Below are 26,815 nucleotides of genomic sequence, written 5' to 3' on the forward strand. Positions count from 1 at the left end.
ATGGTGTCTTCCTATTTTTGCCAGCAGTAATCTGAATGGTATTATTCACTTCTAGTCAAAGTGAATCCTCATTCTATTGTTGATGTGCATTAACTAATGGACACCAATATAATACAATAGTTTTGGCAACAAGCTATATAATTTATTTCTTCAATTTGACTCAACCTTTATCCTGTCATTTTTACCATTTCTGTTGTGAGCCTTAGTAACTTTCATCAAATTGTGCAAACAACCACCACACCACAGCAGCAGAGAGATATCCAACAGCTAACTCTGGAAATTGTCAGCCAGATACAGAGGGATGAGGGAGGGGGTTTATTCAAGAGTTTTATCTTAAAACGATAAGTCAACCTTTTTCTCTCCACGATCTCACTGATAATTACCGGATTTACCTTCGTAACAGTTTTACCATAAATTGTGCAAACTTTTGCTGTATGTTTCCTATCCAATAGCCTTGGAAATGAAGTAATTTGAGACAAGCCATCAGTGTCTGTCCCATCGACAGTCAGAGGTCTGTCCCACTTGCAGAGAGCACACAATAAAGTGCTCCCTCTAGAGGTTAAATGGGACTCCTGCGAGTTAGTTATGCAGTGACAAATCACAGGTATGCTAGCTAATCACAAACCTTGATGATAAAATACATTTTTTCCACATTTACACAGTCAACTGAAATGAAGCAACACCACAAATGATGTACATCCATGGTCCTTTATTGGAATGCACTGTCTTTTCAGCATGTGACAAGCTAGATATAGTGCACGGTTTGCACCAAATACAGACGCTCACTAATGTTCATTCTCTTACAAACACTACCACATTTGCAACACAAGGCCATCTATCCAAGCTTCACACACACACACACACATATATATATATATTATATACAAATGGGCCATTTGTAAACAGTCATACAACCAATGCACAGACTCAAACATAAATGACATACACACTTCTCACCTCCAGCTGTTGTAGGTTCACACACACACACACAAACAAACGCTTATACACTAACAGAGATGTATATCAACATAGCACAAGAAGAATACGTGTAGACGGTTGTAACATGAGAGCAGCCGATGCTCAGCAAGAGGACCTCTGTAACCACTTCAGTTCAACAGGAGGAAACAAAAAAGGGTTCAAAGGTCACAAACACATGACATTCTCTATGCGACCTGTGGTTGGGTTTTTAGTGCAGTAGACTAGTAATTAATCAATGTAGTTATGTGTCAGTAGCTTTATCATGATGCTACTGTTTAAGTCGTCCTGCGACAATGTCATGTGTTAGGAGGCAGGTGGGGGTGTGGCCAGGGCTGGGTGGGGGTGGTGTGGCCAGGGCTGGGCGGGGGTGGTGTGGCCAGGGCTGGGCAGAGGTTCTGTATACTACACACATCAAGACACAATAAGGACAGAAGTGAAGAGTGGGCGAGAGACAATGAGCAGGTATTTGAGTCTGTAGGAGAGAGAGAGAAAGAGTGCAGGGATTGGAGTCTTTTTCTATGTGTAAGAGAGGGAGAGAGAGCCAGTGTCTGACAGTGTGTGTATGGCATAAGGCCATTATGGGTGGATAGCTTGACTTCACTGTTGTGTGTGTCAAGGCAGAGAGAGGGGGGAGGAGAGAAGATGTCACAGTTGGTCCTCAGATGGTGGTTAAGAGCTTTTAAAAGGTCTGTTGGGGCATATGGCGCAAACTCAAACTAATTTCTGAGAGAGAACGTATAGGAGTGCTTATTACTGTGCTGCTAAGCTGTGCCCGAGTAGGAAGCTACTTTACATTTCATTTGGCAAAGCTGAAATTTTTGTGTCTACTACAGTGTCTGTTTCTTTTGGGGTCTATGCATGTGTGCCATTGGCCTCTCTATAATGCTTGTGTAGGTGTCCTTCAGAAATGTCCCATCTCTCTATCCTCCCACTATCAGATCTCTCTCTGACTCCAAGTGCTACTGTTGCTGCTACAGCATGTACGTATATCTCTGGAAGTTGTGTCGACCCTCTCTTTCACCTCTCCACACCATCAACCCTGTCTCCCCGCACACATGCACATGATCCCATGCACCCTCCCTCCTGCAGTTTCACTCACATGAGAGCCCATTCTCTCTGCCTGGCCCAGCCCCCTCATGTCAGTGACATATCTTGATCTGACCCCTTCCCCATAGACAGGAACATGCCTCACCCCTGACTATCCCCCCTCCCCTGTTCCCTGTCCCCAGTAGAGACTCCAGGTAGAAGTTGACCCTAACCACAGATCTAGGACCAGATCCTAGAATAGTGGTTTGGGGCTACTTTCAGCTACTCCCCAGCAGAGGGAGTGAGTGAGTCAGTCAGTGAAGCATGTCCCTGGCTGTGTGGGTGTGTGGCCCCTGGGGTGTGGCCCTCAGACCAGTGAGGCCCTCTTCTCCTCAGGCGTCTCCTCCAGTATCTGCAGCAGTAGGTCACTGAGGGGCTTGGCGATGGCCCGGTAGCCCGCCGCCGTCAGGTGCAGGAAGTCAAACATGTCCCGGGTGGAGATGGTCCCGTCAGAGTGCACAAAGCCCGCCCCCACGTCCAGGAACTGGGCCTGGCCCAGCCGCGGCAGCCAGGAGTGCAGGAAGCCGTTCACCGCCGCGTTCTTCTCCCGCAGCGGGTTGGGCCGCTCGCCCCGTGCCAACAGACCCTGAGATGTACAGACAGTAGGGGTTAGTTACTAAAAGGAGCTTAGGTCACATCTGTAAATGCATGCATCCTAATCAGGGTTGGGCACAATTCAGAATTTTGGAATTGACTCCCATTCAAGTCATGAGTTGAAATTCTAATTGGCCACACCCCACAGGATGTAGAATGAGAATTTGAGTGACAGGAAGTACAATTTCATTAAGCGCAATTAAAATAAATTCAATTCAGTCATAGAACATTTGTTTAATTTAATCTGACAGGTCACACTTCCAGATAAAGAATATATCACTTTTCTATGGAAGCAATGTTCATATACTCTTAAACTTAGTGCTTAGAATAACCAATTATATTTCCAACCACCATTTAATTTGTTTAGCTTCTTTTTGAAGGCCTCAGGGTTAACTTGAGGGTTAAACTAATGCATTCCCCATATTGAACAAAATGTAAGGGATTAATGAAATATAACTTAGAATATTCACATATAGATTTTGTTTTCCTTGATCATTAATTTGAGTTTGTCCTGAAAATCTATTGTTTCAACAATAATTTATATGCATTTATATAACGACATGTTTGATGTTTTATGTACAAGATGTATACTTGTATAGACTACACCTAATATAGAATATAAATGGCATTTGAATTTCATTGAATTTCACTGAATTCAATTCTCTTTCCTTTAATTAAAACTCAAATTGCAATTCTGTATCCTGTTTTCTACTTCAATTCAAATGTTATTAAAATTCAAGAATTGAATTGGAATTTATTAAGCATTCTCAATTAAATTCTGAATTGAGCCCATCCCTGATTCTAATATACATGCTCATATAGTATATTATAGACACTGAGGTGATAATGCAAACCAAAGGTTTGGGACAATTAAACTTCCTGAATCTGAATGCAAACCCTGCATGAGATTGCATAATGTTACACTCCAGACACACACTGTAGACAAACAAAACGGAAAACCTTCACTTACCAGAACAACAACCTTAGTCTTAGGAAGACTGGAGGTGAGCAGCTGTGCGATGGCAAGGATTCCCCCTGCAACTTGCTCTGCCGAGTGCTCGTGATTGTTGGTTCCTACCCACACCACCGTCACCTAGAGGGGACCAACGAGATATTGATTAGTTTGATCAGAATTAGAACACCTGATCTGGATGAAAAGCATTCCAGGACCACAACTGTCCAATGTACCCTTTCCTCTCTCAGGGCCTGTGCTGGCCCGGTTGAGTCTCACCTTGGGCCTGATGTTGTCCAGTTCTCCATTCTGCAGCCTCCACAGCACGTTACAGGTGGTGTCTCCCCCGATTCCAAAGTTGAGCGCGTGCAGAGGAGAGAAAAGCTCCAGCCAGATCTGTGGACGCACACAGTGAGTCATGTAAACATACAAACACACTGCTAACAGGGTTGTTTCTGGATCAAAAAGGGGCTTAGGTGGTGGGCGTGGCAGGGGGCGTGGCAATAGGCATGGTCGGCCTGTCTGAATTTTAGAGAACACTTTAGAAGCCCCCTTCCTAGCGGTGTAGAGAAATGTTTACAGTTTTAAAGCTAATTTCCTGCAATTCTACACATTTTGCCATGGAGCTCAGACAAAATGTTGCAGTTTTAAAGCTAATTTCCTGTAATTCCATGCATTTTGCTATGGCTATGGTGTTCTTTTGGCTAAAACATAAAATCAATTCTGCTAAATTCATTGTTTTGGGAATGTTAAATTCTCCCTGACTGTCTAGCTTTTATTTTGGTGATTGTTAGTTCTCAAAGATTATCTGATGGAAAAATATAAAAAAAGGGTCCATTATCATTTCTACATAATTGCAGTGGACTGTAGGAATGTGTATTCCCAATAACTCAAGTCCTGTGATATGCACGGAGGAGCATGGAGAAATCCTGGTTGATGAAAAAGTACATCTTTGTGGAAGGGGGGTGAGAGTTAAGGGTGTAAGTGGACACTGTATTGAATGTATGTATTCAGCTGGACATCTTCACTGAGTAAACATTTGAAATGTCACTGAGTTTGGGCTCTTTTGTATGATAAATATGTTTGTGTATTGAGATATTGGCAGCTTCATTAAATAGTTCCCGCAAAACACCAGTCTCAACGTCAACAGTGAAGAGGTGACTCCGGGATGCTGACCTTCTAGGCAGAGTTGCAAAGAAAAAGCCATATCTCAGACTGGCCAATAAAAATAAAAGATTAAGATGGGCAGTCTGAGATATGGCTTTTTCTTTGCAACTCTGCCTAGAAGGTCAGCATCCCGGAGTCACCTCTTCACTGTTGACGTTGAGACTGGTGATTTGTGGGTACTATTTAATGAAGCTGCCAATATGCTGGATAAAAGCGTCTGCTAAATGGCATATTAATATTATTATTATTGGGTCATTGTCCTGTTGAAAAACAAATGAGTCCCAATAAGCGCAAACCAGATGGGATGGCGTATTACTGCAGAATGCTGTGGTAGCCATGCTGGTTAAGTGTGCCTTGAATTCTAAATAAATCACCAACAGTGTCACCAGCAAAGCACCCCCACACCTCCTCCTCCATGCTTCATGGTGGGAACCACACATGCGTAGATTATCCGTTCATCTACTCTGCGTCTCACAAAGACACAGCGGTTGGAACCAAAAATCTCAAATTTGGACTCATCAGACCAAAGGACAGATTTCCACCGGTTTAATGTCCATTGCTCATGTTTCTTGGCCCAAGCAAGTCTCTTCTTATTGGTGTCCTTTAGTAGTGGTTTCTTTGCAGCAATTCGACCATGAAGGCATGATTCACGCAGTCTCCTCTGAACAGTTGAGATGTGTCTGTTACTTGAACTCTGTGAAGCATTTATTTGGGATGCAATTTCTGAGGCTGGTAACTAATTAACTTATGCTCTGCAGCAGAGGTAACTCTGGGTCTTCCTTTCCTGTGGCGGTCCTCATGAGAGCCAGTTTCATCATAGCGCTTGATGGTTTTTGCGACTGCACTTGAAGAAACTTTCAAAGTTCTTGAAATGTTCTGAATTGACTGACCTTCATGTCTTAAAGTAATGATGGACTGTCGTTTCTCTTTGGTTATTTTAGCTGTTTTTGCCAAAGCTGTCATCAAGGCAAAGGGTGGCTACTTTGAAGAACCTCAAATATAAAATATATTTCGATTTGTTTAATACTTTTTTGGTTACTACATGATTCCATATGTGTTATTTCATAGTTTTGATGAGTAGGTGTGTCCAAACTTTTGACTGGTACTGTGTGTGTGTGTGTGTGTGTGTGTGTGTGTATATATATATATATATATATATACATAACACACACACACACACACAGTGGGGAGAACAAGTATTTGATACACTGCCGATTTTGCAGGTTTTCCTACTTACAAAGCATGTAGAGGTCTGTAATTTTTATCATAGGTACACTGACGGAATCTAAAACAAAAATCCAGAAAATCACATTGTATGATTTTTAAGTAATTAATTTGTATTTTATTGCATGACATAAGTATTTGATACATCAGAAAAGCAGAACTTAATATTTGGTACAGAAACGTTTGTTTGCAATTACAGAGATCATACATTTCCTGTAGGTCTTGACCAGGTTTGCACACACTGCAGCAGGGATTTTGGCCCACTCCTCCATATAGACCTTCTCCAGATCCTTCAGGTTTCGGGGCTGTCGCTGGGCAATACGGACTTTCAGCTCCCTCCAATGATTTTCTATTGGGTTCAGGTCTGGAGACTGGCTAGGCCACTCCAGGACATTGAGATGCTTCTTACGGAGCCACTCCTTAGTTGCCCTGGCTGTGTGTTTCGGGTCGTTGTCATGCTGGAAGACCCAGCCACGACCCATCTTCAATGCTCTTACTGAGGGAAGGAGGTTGTTGGCCAAGATCTTGCGATACATGGCCCCATCCATCCTCCCCTCAATACGGTGCAGTCGTCCTGTCCCCTTTGCAGAAAATCATCCCCAAAGAATGATGTTTCCACCTCCATGCTTCACGGTTGGGATGGTGTTCTTGGGGTTGTACTCATCCTTCTTCCTCCAAACACGGCGAGTGGAGTTTAGACCAAAAAGCTCTATTTTTGTCTCATCAGACCACATGACCTTCTCCCATTCCTCCTCTGGATCATCCAGATGGTCATTGGCAAACTTCAGACGGGCCTGGACATGCGCTGGCTTGAGCAGGGGGACCTTGCGTGCGCTGCAGGATTTTAATCCATGACGGCGTAGTGTGTTACTAATGGTTTTCTTTGAGACTGTGGTCCCAGCTCTCTTCAGGTCATTGACCAGGTCCTGCCATGTAGTTCTGGGCTGATCCCTCACCTTCCTCATGATCATTGATGCCCCACAAGGTGAGATCTTGCATGGAGCCCCAGACCGAGGATGATTGACCGTCATCTTGAACTTCTTCCATTTTCTAATAATTGCGCCAACAGTTGTTGCCTTCTCACCAAGCTGCTTGCCTATTTTCCTGTAGCCCATCCCAGCCTTGTGCAGGTCTACAATTTTATCCCTGATGTCCTTACACAGCTCTCTGGTCTTGGCCATTGTGGAGAGGTTGGAGTGTGTTTGATTGAGTGTGTGGACAGGTGTCTTTTATACAGGTAACGAGTTCAAACAGGTGCAGTTAATACAGGTCATGAGTGGAGAACAGGAGGGCTTCTTAAAGAAAAACTAACAGGTCTGTGAGAGCCGGAATTCTTACTGGTTGGTAGGTGATCAAATACTTATGTCATGCAATAAAATGCTGGATTTTTGTTTTAGATTCCGTCTCTCACAGTTGAAGTGTACCTATGATAAAAATTACAGACCTCTACATGCTTTGTAAGTAGGAAAAATCGGCAGTGTATCAAATACTTGTTCTCCCCACTGTATATATAATACATACACACACACACACAGTTTGGACTTAGTTGTCCCGAAAAATAAATATTCAAAAACACTTCAATGTTTGGCAGGTATAGATCCATGACAAGGATTAGTGTAAAATACTACCAGAGGCCTCTACAAACATCATTCAAACTGCCACACCAAAGCATAGACAACAGGCTCTCACTACTACGATTGAAAACCACCAGGGTCAAAGCACAAAGAAAACAACTAACACATGTACTGAGGTCAACACACACACCACACACAGAATTATAAGTGATATAACACAGTATGTATACACAGGCAGCTGTCCTCTCTCACCTCGTACTGCTGCATTAGCTGGACCATGGAGTCTCCTATAAACAGCACCTCCGGCTCCGCGTCCTTACACTCCTGAACAAACCGTGTGTGCTGCAGAAACAACAACATGATGTCATCACCAGGCAGACACTCTACTACACAACAGGATAATGTTGGTGCAGATAGAGATGGACATAGGAGGGTAATGACACTGTTTCAGCCATGTTAGGTTTCCTCTATGCCAGGGATCATCAACTAGATTCAGCCGTGGGCCGATTATTTTCTTGAGGGGTTGGTCAGGGGGCCGGAACATAACTACAAATAATTTGTAGACTGCAAGAAGCCCAAACAGATATAATATTTGACTAAAACATAGTAATTTCAAATCTTGCTTACATTTGTATACGATCACATACAGTAGATCTCTATTATGTGTGAGAATACTTTGGAACAGATTTTTCAAAATTAAAATCACTTGGGGCTGATTTGCTGGTATTTTCTACAGTCATGTCCAACAATAATAATACAAATACATATTATGTTTTTGCTCAGAAAACTTGGGGGGCCAAATAAAAACAAACTTGGGGAACCCTGCTCTATGTTCTCTAGACAGATGTATTGCCAACAATCAGTGACCTCTGGGTCAGCTGATGACAGGACAGTATGACTTGGTGTTCCTTATAGTCCAAGGACCTTACAGGTTCTGTTTAAAGGCGAACTGGCTCTGAAAGCCAAAACAGCCAAATACTCCTTCTAAACTTGAATCAATTCTCAATTGTGCTACAGTTCTATAAACATAAATCCCTCTACTTTCATATCACATCTAAATCATTTCAAACGCAAAATAAACACTTACTGTACACCGTTTTAACAGTTGCAGCCGACAGTATTTTTCAGTGACAACACGTTTGTGTAGGGCTGGGCGATATAACAAATTAGTTCGAATGTATGTTTTAGCACGATGTTCCAACTGCCTGTATCGTAACAATCTACATACAGTGAGGGAAAAAAGTATTTGATCCCCTGCTGATTTTGTATGTTTGCCCACTGACAGAGAAATGATCAGTCTATAATTTTAATGGTAGGTTTATTTGAACAGTGAGAGAAAGAATAACAAAAAAATCCAGAAAAACGCATGTCAAAAATGTTATAAATTGATTTGCATTTTAATGAGAGAAATAAGTATTTGACCCCCTCTCAATCAGAAAGATTTCTGGCTCCCAGGTGTCTTTTATACAGGTAACGAGCTGAGATTAGGAGCACACTCTTAAAGGGAGTGCTCCTAATCTCAGTTTGTTACCTGTATAAAAAGACACCTGTCCACAGAAGCAATCAATCAGATTACAAACTCTCCACCATGGCCAAGACCAAAGAGCTCTCCAAGGATGTCAGGGACAAGATTGTAGACCTACACAAGGCTGGAATGGGCTACAAGACCATCGCCAAGCAGCTTGGTGAGAAGGTGACAACAGTTGGTGCGATTATTCGCAAATGGAAGAAACACAAAATAACTGTCAATCTCCCTCGGCCTGTGGCTCCATGCAAGATCTCACCTCGTGGAGTTGCAATGATCATGAGAACGGTGAGGAATCAGCCCAGAACTACATGGGAGGATCTTGTCAATGATCTCAAGGCAGCTGGGACCATAGTCACCAAGAAAACAATTGGTAACACACTACGCCGTGAAGGACTGAAATCCTGCAGCGTCCGCAAGGTCCCCCTGCTCAAGAAAGCACATATACAGGGCCGTCTGAAGTTTGCCAATGAACATCTGAATGATTCAGAGGAGAACTGGGTGAAAGTGTTGTGGTCAAAATCGAGCTCTTTGGCATCAACTCAACTCGCCGTGTTTGGAGGAGGAGGAATGCTGCCTACGACCCCAAGAACACCATCCCCACAGTCAAACATGGAGGTGGAAACATTATGCTTTGGGGGTGTTTTTCTGCTAAGGGGACAGGACAACTTCACCGCATCAAAGGGACGATGGACGGGGCCATGTACTGTCAAATCTTGGGTGAGAACCTCCTTCCCTCAGCCAGGGCATTGAAAATGGGTTGTGGATGGGTATTCCAGCATGACAATGACCCAAAACACACGGCCAAGGCAACAAAGGAGTGGCTCAAGAAGAGGCACATAAGGTCCTGGAGTGGCCTAGCCAGTCTCCAGAACTTAATCCCATAGGAAATCTGTGGAGGGAGCTGAAGGTTTGAGTTGCCAAACGTCAGCCTCGAAACCTTAATGACTTGGAGAAGATCTGCGAAGAGGAGTGGGACAAAATCCCTCCTGAGATGTGTGCAAACCTGGTGGCCAACGTCAAGAAAGGTCTGACCTCTGTGATTGCCAACAAGGGTTTTGGCACCAAGTACTAAGTCATGTTTTGCAGAGGGGTCAAATACTTATTTCCCTCATTAAAATGCAAATCAATTTATAACATTTTTGACATGCGTTTATCTGGATGTTTTTGTTGTTATTCTGTCTCTCACTGTTCAAATAAACCTACCATTAAAATTATAGACTGATCATGTCTTTGTCAGTGGGCAAACGTACAAAATCAGCAGGGGATCAAATACTTTTTCCCCCTCACTGTAGATACTTGTTAAACATTTATGTATTTTTGGTCTCGCCTTCGCTCCTTCTGTGCTGTGTGTGCACTGTGCATCTTCCCACACACACAGACACCAAGCCCCTCCCCCTGCCACTCACAACAACAAAATATAACTTATTCTTCTCTGACAACAAGCACTTTAAACTCGCCATTTGCATTTGAGGATTGGTCCAACAGAATTGGTCATATGGACACCGAAACGCTTAAGAGACACTATTTTACTGTAATAGACGAGAACTTAACCTTTCGAACAATACCCAAAATACAGAACAGAGCAGACCCTACCAAAATGAGAGTATCAATGAACATGATTGTGGAAAATTAATGCTCGGTTACTGTCGCACGCGGCATTGCGGTACCGCTAGCAGCATTTTAGACTTAAGTGCTAGCTGTCTAGTCTGTGCTTTATAAAATGTGCAATGAGCATAAAAAGACACATTTATATAAGGAATTCGCAACTAGTTCTCATTCTGAGAACAAAGCATCTTCTTATCCAGGTAGGCCACTTGACTTCAACATCTGAACAAAGTGGACAGGCTAGCATGCTGTTCAGAGGGTGTACTCATAACAGTTCAACTGTTCTGCCTCGTTAGCAAGCAAATAGATCTAAATTGGCTAGACTTTAAATACACTGAACAAAAACGCAACATGTAAAGTGTTGGTCCCATGTTTCATGTGCTGAAATAAAAGAGCCCAGAAATGTTCCTTATGCACAAAATGCTTATTTCTCTCAAATGTTGTGCACAAATTTGTTTACATCCCTGTTAGTGAGCATTTCTCCTTTGCCAAGATAATCCATCCACCTGACAGGTGTGGCATATCAAGAAGCGGATTAAACAGCATGATCATTACACAGGTGCACCTTGTGCTGGGGCCAATAAAAGGCCACTAAAATGTGCAGTTTGGTAACGCAACACAATGCCACAGATGTCTGAAGTTGAGGGAACGTGCAATTGGCATGCTGACTGCAGGAGTGTCCACCAGAGCTGTTGCCAGAGTACTGAATGTTCATTTCTCTATCATAAGCCGCCTCCAATGTCATTTTAGAGAATTTGGCAGTACGCCCAACCAGCCTCAAAACCGCAGACCACGTGTATGGCGCCGTGTGGGCAAATGGTTTACTGATGTCAACGTTGTGAACAGAGTGCCCCATGGTGGCGGTGGGGTTATGGTATGGGTAGGCATAAGCTATGGACAACGAACACAATTGCATTTTATCGATGGCAATTTGAATGCACAGAGATATCGTGATGAGATCCTGATGCAGATTGTCGTGCCATTCATCCGCCGCCATCACCTCATGTTTCAGCATGATAATGCACAGCGCCATGTCGCAAGGATCTGTACAAGATTCCTGCCAGCTGAAAATGTCCCAGTTCTTCCATGGCCTTCATACTCACCAGACATGCCACCCATTGAACATATTTGGGATGCTCTGGATCGACGTGTACGACAGCGTGTCCTGCCAATATCCAGCAACTTTGCACAGCCATTGAAGACGAGTGGGACAACATTCCATAGGCCATAATCAACAGCCTGATCAACTCTATGTGAAGGAGATGTGTCACGCTGCATGAGGCAAATGGTGGTCACACCAGATACTGACTGCTTTTCTGATCCACGCCCCTACCTTTATTTTTTAAAGGTATCTGTGACCAACAGATGCATATCTGTATTGCCAGTCATGTGAAATCCATAGATTAGGGCCAAATTTATTTATTTCAATTGACTGGTTTCCTTATATGAACTGTAACTCAGTAAAATCTTTGAAATTGTTGCATGTTGCGTTTATATTTTTGTTCAGCATATAAAGATTAGCTTGCTACTCACTAGCACGTGGGCTTGTGCTTAAGAGATTGTTTATGAAACCTGTGTTCATTTTCTATAATGCCTGCTACAAGAAGTTGGTTATTATTAGTGGATGTGCATGGTTCTGGTTAAATGTGTAAAAAAATTAAATTACGCATTTTCATAGACTTGAAAGCCAGGTTAAACTAAAATGATTACATCATTAGTGAGTCTTATGGTTGTGGAAGGCTTATATTTAGCCTAGGTATAATTTTACAAGCACTGAATTCATTAGATTATTCCTGTCTGTTTGAAATGAAGTGTATTGACCTTTAACTGTGCAACAATGCTTATTTAGAAAAGGAAATTGAAAAAAAAAAGCGAGATATTCTGTATATCATGAATTGGCCATAACTTCATTTTTTGGGGGAGATATGATTTTTAGGCCATATCGCCCAGCATTACGTTTGTGGCGTCCGTCTTCTGGTTTACACAAAGGTGTTCGGAGACGCAGATAGCTAATTAGCACAGGTAGTCCACTCGGTCTTCTGTCTGTTTTCCGTAAACTAGCACAGTAACATGGAAATATGGCCATGTGGGAACCCTAACCCTATAAAAGGTGTGTATCAATTTAACTTTTTTTTTACGATTTCTTGCAGATATGAATGATAAGGTCCTTATTTTTCTGAAATGTAATGCACGCATGACTGTAAGTCGCTTTGGATAAAAGCGTCTGCTAAATGGCATATTAATAATATTAATAAACCATACCGCAAGCGATGTGTGTTAATGTTCAGACCGAGCGTAGGGGCTCTTAAAAAAACACCCCCGTACAGAAGACGCCTTCGTCCAATAATACTTATGTGTAATGGAACTGAGAGTCAAGATCATGGGCTGGCAGTACGTAGACTAACCTGGGACATCCAGCGGTCATCTCCCTGTACATCCTCCACTGCCTGGGCCACTGCTGCTGGGTTCATCTCATCACCACTCATCCTATCAGAGACACATCACAGAGTTAACACACACACACAATTAAAAGAATAGCTATGTCCATTAATATGCCCTGAAGAATAACGTCATCTGGTAGGTTATTGTCAGACAGTTGTTGAGGCTAGCGTCTAGCTCTCAGTCCCCTTGCTGTACACAGAGCGGGTGGTGATGGAGGTAGAGATAAAAGTGCCTGCTCACTAGGGAGGCCCCACACAGCCAGCCAAACAGCCAGGCTGGGGTGGGATGGGAGTATCTAATGACAACACCGAGGGCAATGAAGCCAAAGGGCTGGAATTGAGCACAATAATATGAATTGCTTACTGATAGCAACAACCCATGACTATAAAGTTACTAAGTGCTAGCAATTCAGCAAGCTTAAATTGAGTTCGAATTATCAGCAGATACGATTTCATTTTCGCGTCCCGAGCCAGACGACCAAGTAAGCACCAATAATCACTGCGGACTGTCGCTGTTGTCTCTCCAGACCAACACAAGGCACGCCCACTGGACAAGGGTCAGTCAATACGTGAAACCACCAGTACCCTACCCACGTACCAGGAGGCCTCTGATTCTGGTTAATTCTTGCCAATATAATCAGAATATTCCCTCGCGCACGGATGCTGCTGTCGCGTTTGGATGCTAGTTAGCTAGCTAGCTAGCAACTTACCCTGATTAAATTAACTCCTTGTTTTCAGTCAATAAACAACTACGATATAGCTTATATGTTGTTCTAACTCCAACAAACAACTATCTGCAAAATAAATGTCTGAAATTATTCTAAATGTGAAATGTATGGGTCGAGTCAACCCAACCTCCCGCTCTTCAGCATCCGACGCTTCCTTTCCCCTCCCTCCTTTTCTCTCCCCCCTCCCTCATTTTCTCTCTCCCCCCTCCCTCATTTTCTCTCTCCCCCTCCCTCCCCCTCCCTCCTTTTCTCTCTCCAGTGAAGTCTCAATGGCCCACTTCCGCTTTGGAATTGCCCATCTAGATGAGTCTTCTTCTCCTTCTTCTTCGGTATAATGGCGTTCCCAACAATTATATGTGCATTCCGCCACCTACTGTACAGGTGGATAATAAGGATTAAAAGGAAAACAATTAAATGTAAAAGTATTATTTTTCCATACAAACTATCAGTAACGAAACGTTAATTCAACTAAATCAGGCTGCTTTTCTGTTTTAATCAGGTCAGAAGGATCCTGTGATGGCGGGATATTTCCTGGCGATAGTAGTCCTTGCAGTGCTTCTGCTGGTAAGTCTTGGATGCCCAAAAACTTATCGGCTGCAGATATGATGTCCAGATTCTTGGACTTCTTGAACACTTGTGCAGTACAATTAAGAATTGTGGCTACAAATGCATCAAAATCCACCTTTTTCACAATAAGTGTATCCAGATCACTTGATTTAAGTATAACATTTGCAGATGGTTGTGGAGCATCCACCGCCATATCTTCTTCAGAACTGGGGCCTCTTGCCCCCTTCAACGCCTCCACATAGGAGATTTGCTGTACAGCCCTGATCCTTGACACCTCAACCTCTTTCACCCTAACAGGGCACTCAGGGAATTCGGAAATATGATCCCCACCACAGTTGCAACATTTTACATTCAGACTCTTCAATAACATATTACTTCCGTCTGCAAACACTTGACACATGGCCAAACTTTTTACACTTCTTGCATTGCATCGGGTTTTGCACGAACGTTCTTACGGCGTATCTTACATATCCCAACTTCACATAGGGTGGTAAATACTCATCAAACATCAATAATACAGATACACTTGGCTCCTTTTTCCCCATACGGGTCAAGCGACGTGCATTAACTACTCCTGGAATGTTTTGCCTAAGATATTAATTATATCAAATGGACGCCAGAAATAACACCTTTTACCGGTGCCCTGCTCCGAAAATCAAAGCTGTTCACTTCATGCGTCGATATTTTCGCGAGCCACAATGCACGCTCCTTTTACTCTTTAGATACACACGATATCAACGTCATACCACTCCTGGTTACTTTGACTGCATCCACTTTTGCCAACGTCTTCTTCACCATCCTCGTGACTTCAAAAGGGTTTCCCAAATGTACATTTTTATCCAAAAAACGTACTCCAACAAGGAACGATTCATCAGACTAATTTTCCACAACAATTTTAGCCCTTTTTGTTACATTCTTGGACTTCACTGTTGTCCACTCATCTTTCTCGCTAACTGTACTCGACGCGCTTTCAGCTTCAAACTACACTTCTGCTTCCGCAATCTCACGGTCCTACCGTGACAACCTTCTCTCTTCACCCCGTGCGATCTAGATGAGTCGTGTATCTCCAATTAAAGTATGTCCCGCCTCTTGTGCTTTCATTTAATACTAGGTAGGCATGTAAGTAGCACATTGAAAATCCTTATATTGACATGATTTCCGATCATTATTATATCAGTATCTTTAATTAGTGGGTTGGAAGGTAAATTACAGACTGAAGATGAATTTTAGGGTTCAGTGTAACACACAGTAATGTCCACGGGGTGGCAGCAGTCGCTGGATGCACAGTGCACCAAATACAGTGACACAACCTTTGCTTTAGTTGTTTTGTCACAAGAATATACACAATATGTTGTCCCAGAGACCTCATTAGGAACATCATACCTAAATGTTGTCCCAGCGAGGGACATCATACCTTGATATTGTCCCAGGGATATCAAAGGCCTAATTAGTGTATGTATTGCTACTGCCTGCACATGCATGCACACTTGGATGGAAATGACGGGGAGAAAAACAGATTTTGCCTGCGGGTAAAAGTAGGCCTGCAGAAGCAGTAGGAATACTTTACACAGAGTTTTGGTCAAACAAGTTTGACAAGACTGTGCATCACCCGCCCTCCACGCTGGCAAAGGCAAACAGTGTGTGATGCTGCCTATTTATGACCCCGCCTATAGTCCTAGTGCGCACATCGCCTTTGGTTTCAGACTCCCGAGTCCCTAGCGCTAAGATTCTTTATCAAAAACCTGTTGAGGTATGCCTTACATGACCCTTAAAACTTTCTAGTAACTGTTTGACATTTTGTCAGTCTTTAAAGCCTGAGCAAACTGCCAATCCGATGTGTCGGACATGGCTACAGTTCCTCGCGCTTCTGGGTGGATTTGCAGTGCCAGGTGAGTTAGACATTACTTCCTTAATTTCTGTAGGGCTCAAATGGCTACAGTTCAGGTGAACAGAGCCCCAATCTAATTTCCATCATAATGATAATGAGTAACCTACTCTTGATTCTATATACTTTATCATTATAGAATAGCTTGGGCATTGACATGTTTTTCAGGTAGACCAGGCCAACGATCAGTGATCAGCTCTCATGGATAATTATCAGACTATTTTAAATAATCCCACAGCACCCCCTCTCGCACCCATCTGAACAAAAATATAAACGCAACATGCATCAATTTAAAATATTTTACTGAGTTACAGTTCATATAAGGAAATCAGTCAATTGAAATAAATTCATTAGGCCCTAATCTATGGATTTCACATGACTGGTAATACAGATATGCATCTGCTGGTCACAGATACCTTTTTTTTAAAAAGGTACGGGCGTGTATCAGGAAACCAGTCAGTATGGTGTGATCACCATTTGCCTCATGCAGCGTGACACATCTCCTTCGCATAGAATTGATCAGGCTGTTGATTGTGACCTGTGGAATGTTATCGCACTCCTCTTCAATGGCTGTGCGAAGTTGCTGAATATTGGCGAGAACTGGAACATGCTGTCGTACTCGTAGATCCAGAGCATCCCAAACATGCTCAATGGGTGACATGTCTGGTGAGTATTCAGGCCATGGAAGAACTGGGACATTTTCAGCTTCTAGGAATTTTGTACAGAAACTTGCGACATGGCGCCGTGCATTATCATGCTGAAACATGAGGTGATGGTAAGGAATGAATGGCACGACAATGGGCCTTAGGATATCATCACGGTATCTCTGTGCATTCAAATTGCCATTGATAAAATGCAATTGTGTTCGTTGTCCATAGCTTATGCCTGCCCATACCATAACCCCACTGCCACCATGGGGCACTCTGTTCATAACGTTGACGTCAGCAAACCGCTCACCCACACGACGCCATACATGCTGTCTGCCATCTGCCCGGTACAGTTGAAACCGGGACTCATCCGTGAAGAGCACACTCCTCCAGAGTGACAGTGGCCATCGAAGTTGAGCATTTGCCCACTGAAGTCGGTTACGACGCCGAACTGCAGTCAGGTCAAGACCCTGATGAGGACGACGAGCACGCAGATGAGCTTCCCTGAGACGGTTTCTGACAGTTTGTGCAGAAATTCTTCGGTATTACAAACCCACAGTTTCATCAGCTGTCCGGGTGGCTGGTGTCAGACGATCCCGCAGGTGACGAAGCCGGATATGGAGGCCCTGGGCTGGCGTGGTTACACGTGGTCTGCGGTTGTGAGGCCGGTTGGACGTACTGCCAAATTCTCTAAAATGACGTTGGAGGTGGCTTATGGTAGAGAAATTAACATTCAGTTATCTGGCCACAGCTCTGGTGGACATTCCTGCAGTTAGCAAGCCAACTTCACGCTCCCTCAAAACTTGAGACATCTTTGGCATTGTATTGCTTGACAAAACTGCACATTTTAGAGGGGCCTTTTATTGTCCCCAGCGCAAGGGGTACCTGTGTAATAATCATGCTGTTTAATCAGCTTCTTGATATGCCACACTTGTCAGTTGGATGGATTATCTTGGCAAAGGAGAATGCGCACTAACAGGGATGTAAACAAATTTGTGCACAAAATTTGAGAGAAATAAGCTTTGTGTGCATAATATAAATACTATGGAAAATGTCTGGGCTCTTTTATTTCAGCTCATGAAACATGGGACCAACACTTTACATGTTGCGTTTATATTTTTGTTCAGTGTATAAGAACTAAGAATTAAGGTAGGTCTATACCCGTTTTGTTCCTTGTAGCCCTTTTCTGCAGTCAAATGACCTAGTGGCCTCATGGGTGGAATGTTATTAATATTTTATTAATAACATTATTTTTTAAAAAACGCAGAAAATCCAGTGTTTCTATGTCAAACAGTTCTGTTATATTTTAGTGTTCTGTGATGCACATAAAGTGTAATATTGGGATGCAAACTGAAAATTGAATACATTTCAACTCTATATCTGACATGGTGCAGGTGTCTTATTTTTTTAAGCCCATAACCATGTGTGTGAGGTGTTTACTTTTGTTTCAAAGTGGATTTGTTTAAGACTACGAAGAAACACTCTGTATGACCCTGATTTAGCCCTCTGCAGTAAAAGGTTAAGAAACGTTTTGCAACAGAATTGGCGGAATGAATACACCCCTGATCACCCGCATGACATGCCAGCAACAAACGCTGACACTACACATCCAAGTATATCTGACCAAATTATGAAAGACAAGAATTGTAATTTTGAATTCCGTAAAGTGAGTGTGGAGGAGGTGAATAAATTATTGTTGTCTATCAACAATGACAAGCCACCGGAGTCTGACAACTTGGATGGAAAATTACTGAGGATAATAGCGGACGATATTTCCACTCCTATTTGCCATATCTTCAATTTAAGCCTACTAGAAAGTGTGTTCCCTCAGGCCTGGGGGGAAGCAAAAGTCATTCCGCTACCTAAGAATAGGAAAGCCCCCTTTACTAGCTCAAATAGCCGACCAATCAGCCTGTTACCAACCCTTAGTAAAGTTTTGGAAAAATTGTGTTTGACCAGATACAATGCTATTTTACAGTAAACAATTTGACAACAGACTTTCAGTACGCTTATAGGGAAGGACATTCAACAAGCACAGCACTTACACAAATGGCTGAGAGAAATTGATGAGAAAAATATTGTGGGGGCTGTTTTGTTAGACTTCTGTGTGGCTTTTGACATTATCGATCATAGTCTGCTGCTGGAAAAACGTATGTGTTATGGCTTTACTCCTCCTGCTATATTGTGGATAAAGAGTTACCTGTCAAACAGAACACAGAGGGTGTTCGTTAATGGAAGCCTCTCCAACATAATCCAGGTAGAATCAGGAATTCCCCAGGGCAGCTGTCTAGGCCCCTTACTTTTTTCAATCTTTACTAACGACATGCCACTGGCTTTGAGTAAAGCCAGTGTGTCTATGTATGCGGATGACTCAACAATATACACGTCAGCTACCACAGTGACTGAAATGACTGCAACACTTAACAAAGAGCTGCAGTTAGTTTCAGAATGGGTGGCAAGGAATAAGTTAGTCCTAAATATTTCAAAAACTAAAAGCAACACAAATCATTCACTATACCCTAAACCGCAACTAAATCTTGTAATAAATAATGTGGAAATTGAGCAAGTTGAGGTGACTAAACTGCTTGGAGTAACCCTGGAGTGTAAACTGTCATGTTCAAAGCATATTGATACAAAAGTAGCTAAGATGAGGAGAAGTCTGTCCATAATAAAGCGCTACTCTACCTTCTTAACAGCACTATCAACAAGGCAGGTCCTACAGGCTCTAGTTTTGTCGCACCTGGACTACTGTTCAGTCGTGTGGTCAGGTGCCACAAAGAGGGACTTAGGAAAATTGCAATTGGCTCAGAACAGGGCAGCATGGCTGGCCCTTGGATGTACACAGAGAGCAAACGCTCATAATATGCATGTCAATCTCTCCTGGTTTAAAGTAGAGGAGAGATTGACTTAATCACTACTGGTATTTGTGAGCGGTATTGGCATGTTGAAAGCACCAAGCTGTCTGTTTAAACGACTAGCACACAGCTCAGACACCAGAGGTCTCTTCACAGTCCCCAAGTCCAGAATAGACTATGGGAGGCGCACAGTACTACATAGAGCCATGACTACATGGAACTCTATTCCACATCAGGTAACTGATGCAAGCAGTAGAATCAGATTTTTTTTTTAAAGATATGAAAACACACCTTATGGAACAGCGGGGACTGTGAAGCAACACAAACATAGGCACAGGCACATGCATACACACACAATAACATACGCACTATACACACACGTACACATGGATTCTGAGTTGTAGATATGTGGTAGTGGAGTATGGGCCTGAAGGCACACACTTAGTGTGTTGTGAATTCTGTAATGAATGTATTGTAATTTTTATAAAATTGTATAACTGCCTTAATTTTGCTGGACTTCAGGAAGAGTATGGGGATCCATAATAAATACAAATACACACAGTTCACTTTCATAGCAGCTATACAAACAGCATCACCACATCTACACGCTCTCCTCCTCTCACATTTTCCCTTCGCTTGTGGAATTCAGTGCACAACACAACAGCTGTCTGTGCCCAGGCGAAAAAACCACTCCAAGCCAAACCTTCATACCATAACCGCTACACACAGCCTACATCGCTGTCAGCATATTAGCTAACGTCATAGTCAACATACACTACATGACCAAAAGTATGTGGACACCTGCTCGTCGAACATCTCATTCCAAAATCATGGGCATTAATATGGAGTTGGTCCCCCCTTTGCTGCTATAACAGCATCCACTCTTCTGGGAAGGCTTTCCACTAGATGTTGGAACATTGCTGCGGGGACTTGCTTCCATTCAGCCACAAGAGCATTACTGAGGTCGGGCACTGTTGTTGGGCGATTAGGCCTGGATCGCAGTCGGCGTTCCAATTCATCCCAAAGGTTTTCAATGGGGTTGAGGTCAGGGCACTGTGCAGGCCAGTCAAGTTCTTCCACACCGATCTCGACATACGATTTCTGTATGGATCTCGCTTTGTGCACGGGGGCATTGTCATGCTGAAACAGGAAAGGGCCTTTCCCAAACTGTTGCCACAAAGTTGGAAGCACAGAATCGTCTAGAATGTCATTGTATGCTATAGCGTTAAGATTTCCCTTCACTTGAACTAAGGGGCCTAGCCCGAACCATGAAAAACACCACAGACCATTATTCCTCCTCCACCAAACTTTACAGTTGGCACTATGCATTGGGGCAGGTAGCGTTCTCCTGGCATCCGCCAAATCCAGATTTGTCTGTTGGACTGCCAGATGGTAAAGCGTGTTTTCACTGCTCCAGAGTTCAATGGCGGTGAGCTTTACACCACTCCAGCCGACGCTTGGCATTGAGCATGGTGATCTTAGGCTTTAGCACTTGGCGGTCCCGTTCTGTGAGCTTGTGTGGCCTACCACTTCGCGGCTGAGCTGTTGTTTCTCCTAGTCGTTTCCACCTCACAATAACAGCACTTACAGTTGACCGGGGCAGCTCTAGCAGGGCAGAAATTTGACGAACTGACTTGTTGGAAAGGTGGCATCCTATGACGGTGCCATGTTGAAAGTCACTGAGCTCTTCAGTAAGGCCATTCTACTGCCAATGATTGTCTATGGAGATTGCATGGCGGTGTGCTCAATTTTATACACCTGTCAGCAGGTGCGCAACTTTCACTGGAGACGGGGGGACATGTCCCCCCACATTCTGAAATTGTATTTTTGTCCCCCCCAGTTTTATTATTAGAATGTGATACAAAACGAGGCGAAGTGTGCTTTAGGGCCATGCGGACGCCTCAGAGCAGTCGGGTAGGCTGTTAGGAGTGTATATCCGACTGGATGATTTTATTTATTTATTTATTTATAATAAAAAATGATGTGCCCCCCACTTCTAAATCCAAAGTTGTGCCCCTGCCTCTCAGTGTGGCTGAAATAGCTGAATCCACTAATTTGAAGGGGTGTTCACATACTTTTGTATACATAGTGTAGATACTAGAACTAACACGTTAGTAAACCCACAATCCAATCCATGTGTAGAATGACGCAGTAATGTACAGCAAGCAGTTTAGCAGTTACACCGGCTGGCCCCGGTGGCAATAAATGAATACAACCAAAAGCTTACCTTGAATTGGAAGAGTTGGTGTGTTGGATAGCCTTAGCTTGCTAGCTAACATAAATATCATTCCTCTCTGTTTGAGTCAGGTTCTTGAGTAGGCTAAATTAGCTGCATAAGCTAGCTTAAGTAAAACTGAAACTGGAAGGAAAAAAATACAACGAAATATATCTTTCTCTCTCTCTCTCTCTCTCTCTCTCCATCTGCTGCTTCTCCTTAATTTTTGAAGAAATTAATTTGTGATAAAAAAAAAAACGATTGTCTTTCGCTCTCTTTGAGTCAACTACTCACCACCAAAGCCACGGGGCCTTTATTACTCCTGTATGAGCAGACAAAAATAGTCATCAGCAGCACAAGGAGAAAAAATACTGCTATTGACACACTGTTGAATTATGCAACAAAACGTGACAACAACAGTAATATATGAGGCAGTCTAGACAGCGCAGGTGAGTACAGGTAGGCCTAGACAGAGCAAGGGTTTTGGTGGTTGCAGGCCTGTTCCATCCCTTTATGTTAATGTATACGTATATGCAAATTCACCTGGTGTATTAAAAAAAAAGATTATATATATATTTTTAAATACAATACCTGATACCATTAGAACATGTACAGGCTATATCAGTGTATTCTAAGAAAAAAAAAGTTACATTTGATAATAAATTGAATAGGCTACCTGAATTCCCACCAAAATCCCAGAATTCCATTAATTAATTGTCCGTGCCAATGGGTACAGATGGAAGATAGAATGTTTGCCAGAAGAGCTTTATCAAAATCCTTTAATACTCCCTGGCTGGTTCAGTCTCCTATACGTGGACCTCTGGACTGAACACCTACAATCATTAACCAGCCACATGCTGATATCATTAACCACACATACACCACACACACACACACACACTCTGCCCAATATAACACAATGAGTGCCTGGCACAGCAGTGGAATGCTGAATGAATCATTACAGGGCCATTCCACCTGCTTTCTAATTTCATTAATTTTTTTTTATAGTTGATTTGCTCTTTCAGTTTGCTTTGTGTTTGACTTAAGTGTGAATTAGAACTCTAGCTCACCTTATTGTGGTGATTGGTCCACACTGGACTACACAAAGGACTGTAGGAGAGGAAACACACTTGAAGGGTTTGACTGAGTACAAATTGCAGCATTTAAGGGAGGGAGGGTACACTTAGTGAGCTACAGTGATTTGAGGAGTGTAGTCAGTGTACCACTTGGCTCTTGAAAGTCAAGGCCATGTTTACTGAAGATGCACTGTATAGTTCTGTGTATACTGAAGCAAGTGGGCTAAGTTTAAACTGAAGATATGTAAACAGACACGGTTGTTTTTAAAACCACTAACAACCTTCTCATGGTCATATGCATCCTTGAAGCTGTGAAATAAAGATTTTTGTGTTTAATAGTGTGCTCTGAATGTTCTGTGAGGACTTTGATAAGGTGCTTGCTCATGCTGCTCTGTGTTATTTAAATGCATTTATTGTATATAGTGTATACTGGACGGTATATCTGTGCCCACGTGTCTCATTGGGTCCATTCTTTGTGTCAGGTGTGCTGCGAGTTGGTGGGATGGAGGTTTTTATGTCCAATGAGGTGGAGGCGGTGAACGGGACAGAAGTGAGACTGAAGTGCACCTTTAAGTCCAAACACCCCGTGTCCCACTCCTCTGTGACTGTCTCCTGGAACTTCCGTCCCTTGGGCCAGGGAGCCGAGGAGTCGGTGGGTGACCTTTCCACACTGGAAGCAGGACTAACAGTAGTCATGCAGCGAATGTGTCTGAATTAGGAGGAAGACTGGGTTAGACATTGGAACACACCTTTGTAGTACAGGTTCTTACATGAGTGAAATCAAAATCTAGTGAGTCTATTGAGTCATCACTTTAGGTTTCTTGAACCACTGTGAATGTGTGTGATGTTTATTAATGTATGTATTCTTTGAAACGTGTTTGTTTGTGTCAGGTGTTTTACTACCAGGAGATGGCATACCCCCCTACAGAGGGGCGGTTTAAGGGCCATGCAGTGTGGTCAGGGGACATCCTGAGACAGGACGCCTCCATCAGCCTCCAGGACATTCCCTTCACCTTCAACGGCACCTACACCTGCCAGGTTCGCAACCTTCCTGACGTCCACGGCATCAACGGAGAGGTCACCCTCAGGGTCGTCCACAAAGGTCAGTCAGCCAGTCAGTCAATCTGACAATTAATGTAAGTTCACAAATATCTACTCTATGTCAAAATGTACTGTATAAGTCTACCAGCCACGTGTAAAGGGTTATTGAGGAATGTCAGTCAGTGCTAATGCATTGCTGTGTGTGTTCATGTTGTGCTGTGCTGCTCCCTCCAGTGTCCGTCTCTGAGATAGGCATCCTGGCTGTAGCCATCGGGGGAGCTATCGCCATAGTCCTGGTGGTGCTGGGCATCTTTGTGGTGTTCAAGTACCGCAAACTCAATCGCCACGCCAACACAGACCTGGAGCTGCTGGGGAGGGAACTGCAGGAGAGAGAGTTAAATGCCAGGGTCCTAGAGGAGAGGGAGCTAAATGCCAGGGATAAGAAGGAGTGGAAGGACCCTACAGTGTGTTGAGGGATCTAGGGGGGTTCAGGGGTCAGGGGCACGTCTCTTCCCTACCTCTGCTGGTATGGGGAAGGTGTCCTGTCTGGATGGACTGGTCTCTGACTAGAGGGGCTGGCCAGTCCAGGACAACACTGTTTGGGAGGGACTAATTAATTTGCGGGGGGTGTTCTGCTTTCTTCTACCCTCTGCTCACCTCTCCCTCAATATGAGCCACACAGACTGAACTTGCTACTGTAGTTGAACTAACCCCAGTATTAGGGATCCCTTTACGTTCCGCTAGTTTAAATTTCAGGCACCATTTCATGCATTTAATGTTTTTTTTTACAAACAACTATGTGATTGTATTTTGACTATGTAGTATTATGACTACTAGTAGTCTATTTGAGTCCATTATTTTATTGCGTAATAGTCCAAGAGATACCAATATGTTGGAGGAGTTTTCTTTACCAAAATTGCTGTTCTTTGGAACTTTTTCACTGACATCAACTCACACCGGGACTGCTGGCCCAGCTGCCTGACCTAGGCTGGTATGTCTATCTGTCTGGGCTTCTCTGCTTTAACTCTTATTAGATATGGTTGAATTGGCACCAGCAGCAGTCTCTTGGTGTGGTGGCGTCCAACTAGCAGACTGTGGTTCAGCAACTCTTTGCTCCAGTATTCATCTTCTTTTTCATCACATTTGGTCTGGTAGCCATTTGTTCCAAATTAATTTACAGAATTATTTGAACACTTGAATAATCAACATTGCTCTAAAGCTGAGCTAATGGCTCATATGAACATAATTCCAAAATGAATGTATTTGACAGCAGATTTGTGAGTGTGTTTTGTGGTTATGGTCAAGGTCCCATCGGGAGTTAAGTCAATGAAACACTTTTGTTAAACCTGTGGTATCTGGAGGTGGCTAAGGTTAAGGCTAAGGGCAGGTGGAAGCCCTGTATCTGGAGGTGGCCAACACTCTCCTGCTTCCTGGAACAATGACAACATAAATGACTACCTATTACTTCTGGACATAAAAAGGAACTGTTATGCATCTTTGAATGCAGAAGAAGAACCCCACCATTCCAAGAAGCCTGTTTTCAATGGGTTTTGTAGTTTTTGTGAACTGATGTTGCCACCATGTGTCCATTATAGGAAGCAGCTCCATCTCTCTCGCTCTGTGTCCATGCTGAGGATCATGGGCGTTGTGGTCTCAAAGGTTTCTCCCTCTCTCTTACTCTGCCTCTCCTGTTGTATTACAAAGCTGCCCTTGAGCCTAATGAACAGAGGAATCTATACAAGACACTGTCAACACCCCAGCCTGCCGCTCACTCCTACAGTGTACACAAGTATGGCTTTCAGTTTACAAGAAACATGAAGATGTCACTGACCCAGTCATGAGGACATCACCAGTCCATTCTAGCAGGAGACTCTACAAGCTGCTGGTTCTGTTCTCCTGCCTCTGCAGTTATCCAGCCTGATGTGTTGTGTCCCGTCTGATCAATTCCTGCCTCTAGCCAGCCCCATAACCCTCCCATGGGAATGGAAACGGCATTCTCCTGATAAAGAATTCTATGAATGATTCTATTGATTTATTTCATGCATGCGTTTGTAAAGATCAAAACTGTATATTTTATCACACGTTTTATAAGGTAGAGAGGTTTATTTTATTGTGTGTTTTTCAATAAAGGAATGCTTGTTTTTAAAATATTTGCACCAAATATGATGGTTTTCGTGACATAAGATATAGGTTGTAAAGACTAGAAAGTTGTTCTAACAAGATAGATACAGTACAGAAATGGAGGCATAAAAGAGACAAAGCATAGCAGAGAGATGGCTGCCTATCATTGGCTGCCTATCACAATGGCTGCCTATCATTGGCTCCCTATCACAATGGCTGTCTATCATTAGCTCCCTATCACAATGGCTGCCTATCATTGGCTCCCTATCACAATGGCTGCCTATCATTGGCTCCCTATCACAATGGCTGCCTATCGTTGGCTGCCTATCACAATGGCTGCCTATCGTTGGCTGCCTATCACAATGGCTGCCTATCATTCACTCTCAGATCGAACTTCCTAATCCAGAAAACACAAGAATTAATGGCAACAATTACAGGCTACACAACTGTTTACCTTGGAGACGGATTGAGCAATGTCACTTCCATGCAGTATGATGCAATGGTTTCATTTGCTTAGCTTATTGCTATTAG

At 43.1% G+C, this 26,815-nt stretch overlaps 2 protein-coding genes across 6 annotated transcripts; one reads left to right on the forward strand and one right to left on the reverse strand.

Moving 5' to 3' along the window:
• Window positions 1-694: 694 nt before the first annotated feature.
• On the reverse strand, window positions 695-22,820 carry LOC121579978 (platelet-activating factor acetylhydrolase IB subunit alpha2). 5 transcript variants are annotated; one of them, XM_041895018.2, is made up of 6 exons: window positions 22,723-22,820; window positions 13,114-13,195; window positions 7,828-7,917; window positions 3,890-4,006; window positions 3,629-3,751; window positions 695-2,650 (listed from the first exon to the last, which is right to left on the reverse strand). In XM_041895018.2, the coding sequence occupies exons 2-6, from the start codon at window positions 13,192-13,194 to the stop codon at window positions 2,372-2,374; spliced, it is 690 nt and encodes a 229-aa protein (XP_041750952.1). In that variant the 5' UTR covers window position 13,195; window positions 22,723-22,820; the 3' UTR covers window positions 695-2,371. The 5 variants fall into 5 exon arrangements, with proteins under 5 accessions (XP_041750952.1, XP_041750953.1, XP_041750949.1 ...); XM_041895019.2 differs by lacking the exon at window positions 22,723-22,820 and adding an exon at window positions 22,059-22,078; XM_041895015.2 differs by lacking the exon at window positions 22,723-22,820 and adding an exon at window positions 14,005-14,047.
• LOC121579979 (myelin protein zero-like protein 2) lies at window positions 15,872-26,313 on the forward strand. Its single transcript, XM_041895020.2, has 4 exons — window positions 15,872-16,333; window positions 23,605-23,774; window positions 24,014-24,224; window positions 24,398-26,313. The coding sequence occupies exons 1-4, from the start codon at window positions 16,279-16,281 to the stop codon at window positions 24,634-24,636; spliced, it is 675 nt and encodes a 224-aa protein (XP_041750954.2). The 5' UTR covers window positions 15,872-16,278; the 3' UTR covers window positions 24,637-26,313.
• The last annotated feature ends 502 nt before the right edge of the window (window positions 26,314-26,815 follow it).

The sequence above is a fragment of the Coregonus clupeaformis genome, chromosome 13 (assembly GCF_020615455.1).
Source record: "Coregonus clupeaformis isolate EN_2021a chromosome 13, ASM2061545v1, whole genome shotgun sequence".
NCBI lineage: Eukaryota > Metazoa > Chordata > Actinopteri > Salmoniformes > Salmonidae > Coregonus > Coregonus clupeaformis.

Coding starts and splice junctions, on each gene's coding strand:
- LOC121579978 (XM_041895014.2), bottom strand. CDS start 13,605: ATGAAATCGTATCTGCTGATAATTCGAACTCAATTTAAGCTTGCTGAA. Junction 3,752..3,889: donor TGGACAACATCAGGCCCAAG/GTGAGACTCAAC, acceptor GGTCCCCTCTAG/GTGACGGTGGTGTGGGTAGG. Junction 2,651..3,628: donor AGACTAAGGTTGTTGTTCTG/GTAAGTGAAGGT, acceptor TGTACATCTCAG/GGTCTGTTGGCACGGGGCGA.
- LOC121579979 (XM_041895020.2), top strand. CDS start 16,279: ATGTGTCGGACATGGCTACAGTTCCTCGCGCTTCTGGGTGGATTTGCA. Junction 16,334..23,604: donor GGGTGGATTTGCAGTGCCAG/GTGAGTTAGACA, acceptor TCTTTGTGTCAG/GTGTGCTGCGAGTTGGTGGG. Junction 24,225..24,397: donor CCTCAGGGTCGTCCACAAAG/GTCAGTCAGCCA, acceptor TGCTCCCTCCAG/TGTCCGTCTCTGAGATAGGC.